This window comes from Monodon monoceros, unplaced genomic scaffold, assembly GCF_005190385.1.
Source record: "Monodon monoceros isolate NGI ecotype Baffin Bay Population unplaced genomic scaffold, NGI_Narwhal_1 Super_Scaffold_18, whole genome shotgun sequence".
In the NCBI taxonomy this organism is placed as follows: Eukaryota; Metazoa; Chordata; class Mammalia; order Artiodactyla; family Monodontidae; genus Monodon; species Monodon monoceros.
In genome coordinates, this window is record NW_021703774.1 from 48759658 (window position 1) to 48773418 (window position 13761).

A 13761-nucleotide genomic window follows, 5' to 3' on the forward strand; every position below is an offset into this window, starting at 1 on the left:
GAAAGAAAGAAAGAAAGAAAGAAAGAAAGAAAGAAAGAAAGAAAGAAGGAAAGAAAGAAAGAGATATTAATGGTACAGATGAACCTATTTGCGGGGCAGACATAGAGAATGCACGGGTGGACACAGTGGGCGAAGGGGAGGGTGGGATGAATTGGGATATTAATTTTGACATAAATACACTGTGTAAAATAGATAGCTAGTGGGAACCTGCTGTATAACACAGGGAGCTCAGCCCAGTGCTCTGTGATGGCCTAGGTGGGTGGAATGGGTGGAGGAGGGAGGTCCACGAGGGAGGGAATGTGTGTATTCTTACGGCTGATTCACTTCACTGTGCGACAGAAACTAGCACAACACTGTAAAGCAATTATACTCCAATTAAAATAAATAAATAAACATTTATTTTTTAAAAAAAAGATAAAACAAAATGGTGATGAATGACTGAAGAGGAAGAGTGCACTTTAAATTGACTGGTCAAGGAAGTCCTTCTTGGGGGAGTAACATTTGGGCTTAAATTTGAACGACAAGAAGGAGCCAACCATGAGAATTCTTTGAATAAGCTATTTCAGTGACCAGCATGCGCAAAAGCCCTAAGACCAGAAGCAGTTTAGGAAGGAAATTGCAAAGAAAATGAAAAATGGAAGCCACCTGGCTGATATGAGAGTAACGGACATTGGCTATGAGTGGGTCACAAATTTAGCCCTGACCTCCCTGATGGAAGTACTAAAAAGAAACCTAGTCACGGCTAAAATGCACCCTAGAAAACAATGCTGAGTAGTGACTCGCACAAAAACCATACTTTGCATAATTATTTATAATACTCAAAAATCAGAAGTGGACTGAATTAGTCTAACAATAAAGGGACAGTTAAACAGGCTACAATGCACGTTTAGCTAATAGATTACTTATGTACCTATTAAAATTGAGAACTATAACATGTAAATGTATTTATGCTATAATGTTGAGTGGAAAAATGGAATATAAAATAATGATTACTATTTTATATGAGCCTAAAAACCCTACAAAACCCTCATCCCCAACATCCAATAAACTAAACTGAAAGAAACATATCAAATTTCTAAATTGAATGCATTTGAATGGTGGCATTACAGATAATGTTTTTTCTTCTTTTCTCTTTATTGTGTTTTTCAGATTAAAAAAAAGTAAGGAATAATCCACGTATATGTTAGCAACTGATAAGTTATTTAGGTTAAACAGACAAATATGGTGTAATAAATGTGTATGGCATGTATAATTAAGAGTTCTGAGGGAAAAAACATAAAATTAGGTGCATAACTATAGCTACATAAACCAATGTATCTATATGGATGAAAACGCCTCCTGCTCCATCCCACTGCAATCATCTCCCACCACCAGAGAATTCTTTAAAAAACATATATCTGATTGTGGCAGTTCCCTTTAGTTGCTCCCCAGTCTGGACATTGCGTCCAGACTCCTGCACATGCCTATGGGTCTCCACCTTAGTTTACTGTCTACTTCTCTGACATCATTTGCCATGCACCAATTCCAGCACATCGTCTATTATGTAGCCAAACAGAACCACTTAAAATTCCTCATATTTGAGATATTTCATGCTGCTCTCCCTTTGCCTGAAATGTCTTTCTTTTCTTGTCTGTCCAGTTATAGAACTAATCTTCCTTCAAAGTTTCATGCAAATGCCACCTCTAGTATGAGGCCTTCTCTGATTACCCTGAACAGAGATGAGCACTCTTCCTTTTGCATCTCTACCACACGCTGCAAAATTTTCTAGCAAATATGACACAGCACTATTATTTTTCTCTACGTGCCTATCTTTCATACTGTCTACAATGATTTCTTTGAGGGCTCATTCTATGTTTTATTTTTGTATTCTGAGAACCTAGAATTGTTCTTGGCATCAAATGTTTGCTGATTAAACAGGAAACAAGCAAACATACCTCTACTGGTCTCACCCAAGCCAAAGAACAGGGGATAGCCTGAGCTGGAAGCCTGGTGTAGCAGCACCTGCAACAGATAATCAAATATACGAATATTTAATCATATTTCAAAACTGCATTTTATGGAATCTCTTATCCATTCCTTGATTTAAGCTTGTCACACCATTTCAGAGTATTTTACTCATGCATTTTAAAATTAACGTCTTACACTTTAAAGTAACCTAAGAAATACACTTGTAAAAACATAATAGTCCTTGAAAACCATGCAATTAAAATATAGGTAGGATATGTGTAACTGAAAATAAATAAATAAATAAAATATAGGTAGGAACAGTTCAACCTTCATGCTATATAAATGCAACTCTTAGCATGACCCAAAGAATGATTTTCTTAACATAAGATTGAAATTTAATCTCATGGTTCATTCAGATTCACGGTCATGTGAAAGAAGACGTGAGAGATTATAATCCAACTGTGATTATAATGACCAAATGACCATTTGCCAAACCTGCACTAAGATGAAAGGGGGTGGAATGGAGGGTAGGATGGAGGGAGAGAGGCAGGAGAAAAGGAAGAGAGATCCTAAGCCCACAGAGTTTCAGCATTACAGCTCAAAACTTAAGTTGTCCTTATTCAGTTTATTAACTCACTTGAGGAACCTCAGGGAGGACTTCTGAACAGTTCCAATATTTCCAAAGTCTGGATAGAACACTTCAACTTCCTGTTTCCCAAGAATTCGATGGATAATGACCCGATACCACCACTTATCCTCAGAAATCCTTACACAACAGAGATGTCCCGGTTGGATAAAATACTCTGGCATGGCATATCGATCAGAAACCAGCTGATTAGAATAACAGCGCCTGCGGAATTCCATAATACACAGAAACCCATAGGGGAAGAAAAAATTAAAGATCATTTTTATTGATGTGTCAAGAGCAGCAATGTCTTGGCAAAAAGCAAAGAAAAAAACCCTCACTTTTTCTGATTTGGTAATGCTTATTATTAATACCAATTAATTTTCTTTTTCTTGTCCAAATCCCTTCTCTTTATCAACAAACTTCTTCCAATAGAAACTTACTAAGTGATTATTATGTAACATTATGCCAGGTGTTCTTGGGTGGGAGGTGAGTATATAATGTGGTAAAGTTAGAAAAAAACTTTTGGAGAGATACAAAGTAAATTATTCTTGTATGTGGCACCAATGTAAAAATCAGACATTTGTTGTACATGAATAAAACTAAAGTAACTGAAAATGTAAACATTTTACATAGTGTTTACTAACAAAGGACATGATTTTTCACTAGAGAAAAGATAATTTAGAGCAGTAGCTCTCTAAGTGTAGTTCACAAATCCCTGGGACCCTGATACCCTTTCAAAAAGTTCCTAAGATCAAAGCTATTTTAATATTTTAGTATTATTATGAAAATAGTTATTTGCCCTTTTCACTATGTTAGTATTTGCATTGATGCTGTAAAAGCAAGGGTGGGTAAAATTCCCGGTGCCTTTGCTAAATCAAGGCAGTGGCATCCAACTGTACTAGTAAACATTTATTTTTCACTGCCATGCATTCACATTAAATAAAAAAGAAAGAAAAAAGAGGCTACTTTCACTTAAGAATGTCCTTGATAAGGCTTCCCTGGTGGCGCAGCGGTTGGGAGTCCGCCTGCCGATGCAGGGGACGCGGGTTCGTGCCCCGGTCCGGGAGGATCCCACGTGCCATGGAGCGGCTGGGCCCCTGGGCCATGCCACTGGGGCTGCACGTCCGGAGCCTGTGTGCCGCGGCAGGAGAGGCCACAGCGGTGAGAGGCCCACGTGCCGAAAAAAAAATAAGAATGTCCTTGATAAAGCAATAAAAATTATTAAGTTTATTAAATCTCAACCACTGACTATCTTTTCAATATTCTCTGTAACAAAAGGCAAGTACAAGTAAAATACTTCCCAAGTTGTTTTAATGAAAAGCACTTTGGCATTTCAGTTGTGAACTGAATTAGCTGCTTTTTGTGTGTGTGTGTGTGTGTGTAGATTTATTTTTACTTGGAAGATGAACTAGACACTATTTTCATGGAACACCATTTTTGCTTGAAAGGCCACTCACAAACTATGTTTATTCAGACTTGCGTATTTGCCACACATTTTCTCAAAAATGAAGCAAGCTTGCCACTTCAAGGAAAACATTGACAGTATTTATTGTCAATGATAAAATTCAAAAGCTTTCAAATGAAAATTAGGATTTTGGCAACGCTGCATCCACCACCATAAACATGACAGCTTCCTAACACTTAATACTTTTCTGATGCAATCAGTGATACTATTAATGAATGTGATTTTTTAAAGATATATTGTGTGATGAAACATGTCAACATCTGGAAGATCTATATAACTCAGTGAACCAGTATTTTCCAAAAGACCAATACATGATGTTTTAAAATCGTAGATGGTGGTAAAATTCAGGACCAGTTCCATTGAGTCCACACTGAGAAGTTCCCTATGCTTACTTTAATGTTAAGCTACAGCTGTCTTGAAATTCTTAATACTTTTTAAACAAGGAGTCTTACATTTTAATTTTGGACTGGAGCCTGCAATTACATAGCTAGTCCTGGATCCATTCAAAGTGCAAAGGCAGAAAATGAATTTTAACATAGTAGAGTTTGAAAAGTTCAAATTCCACACTGAAACTAACTTCAAGAAACTACCACTTGTCAAGTTTCAGTATACTATCAAAGAGTATTCACAATTTTCTGAAAAGGCTATTAAAATACTCCTTTTCCCAATTATGTATCTGTCAGAGGCCAGATGTTTTCATGTACTTCCACCAAAATAAAGTATTTCAAGAAATTAAAGACAGAAGCAGATACTGAAATCCAACTTTCCTCTAGTATGCCAGATATTAGAGATCTGCAAAAATGTAAAACAGTGCATTCTAATTTTCATAAAAGTTATTTTTCATAAAATGTTATTTATATTCAGAAAAATGAATTTATCATTTTTAAACAATATTTTTATATTTTTTACAGTTTTAATTTCTATATGATAAATATTGATAAACAAAAGTTCTCTTGGGTCCTTAATTTTTAAGAGCCCTGAGACCAAAATGTTTGAGAACTGACTTAGAATGAGATACATGAAAAACACATGGAAAACAACAGATTCCTACCGCATTTCAATCATCATGTCTTCAAGTAACTCTGATGAATCCCTGCTATAGATTCGGATGTAGAATTGACTAGGAGAGATGATACACTCCACAAAGACCCCCACGAGGGTACTGGTACCTAATGGGGGTAGTTTGCATAATTTCTTGTCCCGTACAGCATCAGGTGGGATATCATGATTTGCCATTGCCAAGTTGAGCTGTGATTTGTTAATTTCTACTTGCTACAAGTTAAAAAAAATCAAAGAAACCACTATAAATCTTTGAGTAACATTTCAAACTCTATGACAACGTTTCTTAAAATATATTTCATGAGTCACCTTTATCAGAATCACCTGGCAAACAATAAAAATGAAAATTCTTAGGCTTTAGCCCAGACTCACTCACTAGAAGTGAGGCCCAAAATTATGCCTTTAAAAAAATTCCCGGGCCTTCCCTGGTGGCGCAGTGGTTGAGAGTCCGCCTGCCGATGCAGAGGACGTGGGTTCGTGCCCCGGTCCGGGAAGATCCCACGTGCCGCGGAGCGCCTGGGCCCGTGAGCCATGGCCGCTGAGCCTGCGAGCCCGGACCCTGTGCTCCGCAACGGGAGAGGCCACAACAGTGAGAGGCCCGCGAACGGCAAAAAAAAAAAAAAAAAAAATTCCCGAGGTGATCCTTGCCTACATTAAAATATTAAAAGTACTGTCTTACGATATTAGGTAAAGAGTGAAAAGTGTGTCACACAACTGCCCTATATAAAATTGAAAACATCATACTTCAAATACTTAGGCTGAACTAAGAGTCTCATCCTACCCAGTTCTACCAACAAAGGCAACTTTAAAGAATGGATTAAATTTCAGGGCTTCCCTGGTGGCACAGTGGTTAAGAATTTGCCTGCCATTGCAGGGGACACGGGTTCGAGCCCTGGTCTGGGAAGATCTAACATGCCGTGGAGCAACTAAGCCCTTGTGCCACAACTAATACTCAAAACTTTTAAGTACTTTATACTTTTAAGGCTTAATACTGAACCTGCGCTCTAGAGCCTGTGAGCCACAACTACTGAGCCCACGTGCCACAACTACTGAAGCCCGCATGCCTAGAGCCCATGCTCCACAACAAGAAAAGCCACTGCAAGGAGAAGCCCGCGCACTGCAACGAAAAGTAGCCCCCGCTCGCCACAACTAGAGAAAGCCCGCACGCAGTGATGAAGACCCAACACAGCCAAAAATAAATAAATTTATTTAAAAAAAAAAAGAATGGATTAAATTTCAGACTAGTCTTCCAATCAAAAATACGGTTTCTCAAACACTCTCATTCTCAAATATATTATTTTCCTTCAGGCCTTTCTATTGTCCTCTAGAAAATATAGCAGGCTCTCCAAACAAAATGTTTTCCTTCCATGAAAGAAGCCAGGTGTAAAGGGCAGAAGGCAAGAAGAGTAAGCAATTAATTCCTTAGTAACTACAAAATAAGTAATAGGAGATGAGAATACAAAAAGGGAGAAGTGTGTGTGGAGATATAATAAAGGAGAAAAACAATAAAAGCACCCTCTAACTGAGGTGAGGTGCAGGGGCAACCTGCAGCAGTGCTGAGGCATACAGCTACAATAGAGCTCCTCAATTCTTCCCTCAAAAGTCCTGGAGGGTTGTGAAGCCTACTGAAACACATGGACAGAGAATCAGCAATGTTATCCTGAAACAACTGTTAAATCTTCGAAGACAACTGAAAAGCCTGAAATGAGACTCAAGGAAAGCTAGTTATACAAAAGGCTGAAAACCAGAATAAATGCTGCATAAGGTGACTTCAGACCAAAGTTCTGGTCTAGCCTAAGAAATCATACATCTAGAAATAAGACCTTTCTCAAACACAATTTTTGTCTAAAGAAACATTCATTCAGTTACTTTCCATAATGCTGAATCTCCAGGGCACAAAGCCATCAAACCTTACTCACCAGCTGTAAAGGCTTTACCACCAGATTAGGCTTCTTGCAAATCTTCTCTTCTGGCTCTTTGTGGTTTTCTGAAGGGCAATCCTGTGTAGTCTCCTTGATAACAGCAGTAGACAGTGAATTTCTAGGGGGACTGGACACACAAGCTTTGGCTTCTATTTTCTTATCTGATTGAACTAAACATGAATTTCTGACTGATGACACAGCTCCATCTGAAATGACCAATAGAGGAGCCTATGTATATCTATTAAAATAATTTGGAAACTGTTAATAAGCACATTCTATGTGCCAGGCACTGGGCAGTTAATGAAAGATGAGAGATATGAACCTGTCTTTGCAGACCTTTCAGTATGGAGAGATGTAACAGAAGTCCCAGATGGGAACAAATCTTATGTTATTTATGTTGGGGGGGGGCAAGTCTGATAAGGTTTTTTTAACTTTGGTGAAAGGTTTTATTTTACAACATCCTGATTTCAATTTATTTCTTGTTCAGCTTTAGCTGTGAACATTCATTTGCTGCTTAATGTACAACGTATGTGACTACTTAACAGTCCATAATACAATGCCTTAATTTTTAGGGAATTCCCAAACCAATCACATATTTTGACCATACAATCATACAAATGTACACGTGTATGATGATTATAGGAGGCTGACACATTAAAACAGACCCCAGACAGACATAAAACCATAGTGGCTCCTAAAGAAATAAACTAGTAACTGTACAAAGATGTAGGTACGAGAATATTTACCACTGTATTTTTTATAATGATAAAAAAATGGATACTCTCTACATGTCCATTGACAGGAGACTGGTTAAATAAACTATAATACAGTTACATAAAATAATTATATGTAGTCAAAAAGGAAGAAATAAACTTGTATATACTGTTATAGAAAATTACCTCTATGAAGTATAAAAAGCAAGGACTTATATAATATTTATACAATACTGTTTTGTGGAAGAAAATTATACATATGATAAATAATTATAGAGAAGAGGTCTAGAAAAAAAACACTAAAACTATCACTACTAGTTACTACCTCTGCATTGCTGGAATTGTTTAAACAAGCAAATACTGCTTTTGTAATTTTTTTCTAAGCGCAGCTAGGCTCACATATACATTTTAAAAAGTCTGGAAGGCTATATAAAAATTCTAATGGCATTTTTGGTGGGAGTAAAATGTAGAGAAATATTCACTTTTAACTTTTTACTCATCTGTGCTATCTGAATTTTTTAGAATGAATGTAAGTTATTTTAATCAGAAAAATTAACAAAGATACATTTACATTTTGTAAAAAAAAAAACCACAGCTGTCCACTTTAGCCACTTGTAGAAACTTATAAAAATATAAGTATCATACTGTACTATAGATGGCAAGACATTACCATTATGGGAACTGAGGAAAGAGTATATGGGATCTCTCTGTGTTCGTTCTTAATAACTGCAAGTGAACCTACAATAACCTCAATAAAAATTTCAAAAGAAAAAAACCACTAAGCCAAACTAAAACAAAAGTCAAGTGCCCTAAATGCAATGTGATATCCTGGAGTAGATCCAGAAAGAGAAAAAGAACAAAACTGATAAAATCGGAATAGACTCTGGAGTTTAGTAAATAGCAATGTACCAATGTTAATTTCTTAGTTTTGATAAACATATCATGGTAACGTAAGATGTTAAAATTAGGGGGAAACTGGATGGAGGGCATATGAGAACTCTACTATCTTTGCAACTTTTCTATAAACCTAAAATTATCTCAAAAATAAAATGTTTTTTTTTAAATTACAACTGCTGAGTCTCAATGCACACCCATTTATTCTGAACGTCCATATATTTCTAAGAACCTCCATATATTTCTAAAAAGAGTTAAGAACCAGTGAACTATCTAGAGCTTCCCCCTCAGAACACCATTTCAGAAAATTTATTTCTTCAGAATTATTAAAAAATCTGGACAATGAAGAAAGTAAACTTAAAAAACTCAGATTTTAATACAGTAACCTCATTGCAACATATATCACCAGAAAGGATGTCCTTATATACAAAACATTTCCAAGGCTAATGTGTGATCTGTTTGGTTGATGTGGTTACAATAATGCCTATTTACATAACCAGTGCTTTCTTTCTCCTTGTTCTTACAAAGACAATTAAAAATCAGGTTTGCATCTTATTGTAATTCAACTCACCAGGTGGTAGAGGCTTCATATCAGCATCAAACACTAGCAAGTCTTGTTCTCCTTCCCTGACCTCAACATGGAGAATGTCACTAAGAGCTCCAACAAGCTCGGTCACATTTAAGAAGCCCAGTTTTTTGGGTGAAAGTTGCTCTTTAAAAATTACCTGTCACCAAAGCAAAAACAAAAACAAAAACAAAACAAAACAAGAATATAACATATACAGATGCCCATGGACAATGCTTTAATTTGGACTTAGCCAAACTAAATTTGTAAGGGTGAGTTAACTCAGGCATTACAACAAACCCTTGCTTCCATGCAAGTATAATACAAACCAAGAGACCTATAATCCCTCACCATAAACTTCTAGGCCAACTTCAAGTTCCTTTTACAGCATATGTTAAATTGAAAAGAAAATTAAGGGACATTTTTACCTCTCATTTTTCACAATGTCTGATTATAAAGCAAAAAGTCTTTTTTAAAAAAGAGGGGAACACACAAAATACAAAAATCATAATAAAACTTGGTATTTCTCTATTTTCGGAGAAAGAGTATTCACTACCACTTCACTACCACAATCCAAAAATGCCACATGCAATAAAATACTATTTTTAAACATTTCCTTAAAAATTTTGTTTATTATTTCACCCTGGAAATTGGGATAAATAGGCAGGTGTCAATGTATTTCCTATAACTGTCTGATTTTCTCGCCTTGGAAAAGAAGAAGAACTATACCAAATACAGATAGAAGAGAATATATATAAGATAGGTAACAAGTATGTTTGGTTTAAACTGCACAGTGAATTGGTAAGTTAGCCCTTGTTAATAAAGACGTCCCATTAAAATGTCTGAATTCTTAAACTTTTGTCTCCATAACCAAGGTAAAGCAGTAGAGCTAAGCATAGCTCTTGCTCTCTTCCTCTTGACTAGGTGTTAGTAGGAAATAAATCCCTGCTCTGACTTAATCACCTTGGGGAAGACCAACAGGAACACAGAGGGCAAACAGTTCTAAAGGATTGACCCTTGACAAAGGGTGGGATTTCTGCAGTGCATACATCTTGTTGGTGTAATGCTCTGAGACCCAACTCAACTCTTTATTGACTTCTCCCAGGACACTTGTAAAAATGGGGCCCAGCGTCAGTCAAGTCACGGTTTAAAGGGTCATTAGTATCACACCTATAGCCAATCACAGATATCCCAAGAGAGAAAGAACTGGTAGAGGACAGAAGAAGGGTGGTGGTGAGTTAGATTTGGTACTTCTACTTACTTCCTTGTACATTACACATTATGGCTTCTTTTCTTTTTATGTTCATTAGTCTCTAATGGTTTCTTTACCTTCTCGGTAAGTGCCCAGTACTATGAATGTGCAATTCAGCTGAACACATAACTAGGTTGGGAAGGATTCTTTTTAATGTAAGTTATCATTTTTTTGAATAAGTGATATTCAGAAGTTTTAAACAGGTAAACAGCAAAAACTAAGTCTCCAGCCCACTCCCATCCCTCAGTTGACCAGGATATCACCTCCTCGGAGGTAACCATTACTACTAGTTTCTTGTGCAAACTATCACCAGCAGATTCTTGTGAAACTTTCCAGAAACTGTCAAAACTTGAACATGCATCATGCTTCAACATAATAGATTACACCTGTTGTATTTTTTATGAATTCATACGGAGGTAATTCCAAATCCTTATATGAAACACAGTTGAGTAATCCTATCTCAGAAGCAGTTTCTTTTAGTAAGTTAGTTTGGTCCATCCATTGATATGTCAGATACACTGCCCTAGGTCCTCTGTTATGCTATCTTCTTTATATACTCCCAACCATAAGCAAGAAGGTAATTGGTGTATTTCTACTCCCACTCTCTTACTTCTCTTCCATCTCCAATCCATTCTGGTTGTTTTATTTTTTCCTTAGAGTTTATATTTATGCCTTCAAATATATGTATGTATCCTATTACATGATTTCATTTCCTCATGGAGTAGATTTTGTAGATGATACACTCGTAGTGCAAACACTTTATTTTCTGCAAATTGGCAGCTGGACCCAGTGGCTTGATCAGACTCATGCTCCACCCCTATGACAAGACTATTGGTGATGCCATGTTCTAAAAAGAGGCACATATAATGTCTGGTTGTCTTTTTTTTTTTCTCGGTGTTGTTAGGAGCCGTTACTGGTCGATGCCTGATCTACTATTTTATTGAGAGGCTTAACATAGTGATATTCTAATTCTATAAATTCTTTTTTGTTATTTAGTTGGAATATTTTATAGAGATATGCTCCCCTCATCTGCTATTTGGTTAACCAGTCCTACCAGTTCATTCAGGAAAGTGAGGTAAGTGACTGGCTCTTTCTCTTTATTTACCATTTTCTAAGGTAATGAATTGGTTCTCTATCATCTTCCATGATAACCAATTAGTTTTTTTTTTAATTAATTAATTTATTTATTTAGCAGGGGCTACTCTTTGTTGCGGTGCGTGGTCTTCTCATTGCGGTGGCTTCTCTTGTTGCGGAGCACGGGCTCTAGGCGTGTGGGCCCAGCAGTTGCAGCACGTGGGCTCAGTAGTTGTGGCTCGCAGGCTCTAGAGCGCAGGCTCAGTAGTTGTGGTGCATGGGCTTAGTTCCTCTGCAGCATGTGGGATCTTCCCGGACCAGGGGTCGAACCCATGTCCCCTACATTGGCAGGTGGATTCTTAACCACTGCGCCACCAGGGAAGCCCACCAATTAGCTTTTAATATCATATGAACTCATAGATGGACCTGGAGGTTATCATACCAAGTGAAGTAAGTCAGAGAAAGACAAATATCATATGATAACACTTACATGTGGAATCTAAAGAATGATACAAATGAATGTATTTACAAATCAGAAACACTCACAGACATAGATTATATAGGTTACCAAAGGGGAAAGGGAGGGAGGGATAAATTAGGGGTTTGGGATTAACAGACACACACTAATATATATAAAATAGGTAAACAACAAGGACCTACTGTATAGCACAGGAAACTATATTCAATATCTTGTAATAACCTATAAGGAAAAGAATCTGAAAAATATATATGTGTATAAACAATCATTTTGCTGTACACCTGAAACTAACACAACATTGTAAACCAACTATACTTCAATTTAAAAAATGGTATCTGTAAGTCCAATTATATTAATAATTTCACAAATGTAGTGGAGTATATATTACAATTAATGAAGTTATGAGATGGAATGAAAAAGAAAGATGCAACTAAATGCTGTCCACATGAAATACATTGTTAGTAAAAAGATACAGATTGGTTGAAAGTAAAAGATGAAAAAGATATATCATACATACAGTAAGCATAAAAGAATCGAAGTGACTAAAAAAAAACAAGGTAAAGTCAGAATTCTAGGCAAAGTGTATTATCAGAGATAGAGGGACATTTCATAAGGATAAACGGTTAATTAGGAAGACACAACAGTCAAATGTGTATTCACCTAATAATGCTTTAAGATAAATGATCTAAAAGTTGACAGAATTAATTATGAGTTAACTCCACAATTATAGGGGTTTTCTCTTTCTGGCATTTAATAAAATAGTCAAAAAAAATGAATAAGGACATAGAAAATCTGAACCACACTCTCTACCATCATGATCTGTTTGACTTTTATAGAACACTGTACCCAACAACTGCAGAATACACATTCTGTTCAGGTACACATGGAACATTTGCCAAGATGGACCATGTAGTTGGCCATGGAATAAGTCTCAACAAATTTCAAAATACTGAAATCTTACAGAGTATGTTCTTTAAGATGGAATTAAATTACAAATCAATACAATGAATTACCTAAGAATTAACCTTCCAGATAATTTGGAAATTAAACAGTTCTCTTCTAAATAACTTATTTTTTTAAATTGAAGTATAGTTGATTTACAATGTTGTGTTAGTGTCTGGGTGTACAGCAAAGTCATTCAGTTATACATATATATGTGTACTTTTTCATACTCTTTTGCATTATGGTTTATTACAGGATATTGAATGTAGCTAAATAACTTATTAAAGACAGAATCACAAGGGAAATTTGAAAATATTTCCAATTGAAAATGAAAATATAACATGTCAAAAATTGTGAGATGCAGCTAAAACAGTGCTCAAAGAGAAACTTATAGCTCTAAAATGCCTAAATTAGAAGAAAAGAAAGGTATAAAATCATCATTGACCTGAAGGTCTACCTTAAGAAGTCTAGAAAAGGGAGGAGTGAAGTAAAGTCAAAATAGTAGGAGAAAAGAAATAAGAAAATCAAGAATAGACATTAATAAAATAGCAACAATTAACAAAGCCAAATATTGATTCTTTGTAAGATCACCAAAATTGATAAACCATTAACTAGTTAAATTAGAAAAAAAGAGAGGACACAAACACCAATATCAGGAAAGAGATTATATCATTATAAATTCTACAGATACTGAAAGGACAATAAGGAAATATTATGAACAACTGTGCCTATCATTTGACAACTTAGATGGAATGGACAAATTCCTCAAAAGACACAAATTACCCAACAGAGGCAAGATGAAATAGAAAATCTGAATATCCC

General features: G+C 36.1%; 1 protein-coding gene across 3 annotated transcripts in view; it reads right to left on the reverse strand.

The window, feature by feature from the left end:
* The window catches only part of TDRD5 (tudor domain containing 5), an 85242-nt gene that overhangs the window by 33823 nt on the left and 37658 nt on the right, over positions 1–13761 (reverse strand). For all 3 annotated transcript variants that reach the window (XM_029229340.1, XM_029229339.1, XM_029229342.1), the window contains exons 6-10: positions 9200–9353; positions 7019–7191; positions 5092–5312; positions 2585–2797; positions 1935–2001 (exon numbers count right to left, since the gene is read on the reverse strand). In XM_029229340.1, coding sequence (XP_029085173.1) covers positions 1935–2001; positions 2585–2797; positions 5092–5312; positions 7019–7191; positions 9200–9353 — 828 coding nt within the window. The remainder of the gene's footprint in view (positions 1–1934; positions 2002–2584; positions 2798–5091; positions 5313–7018; positions 7192–9199; positions 9354–13761) is intronic.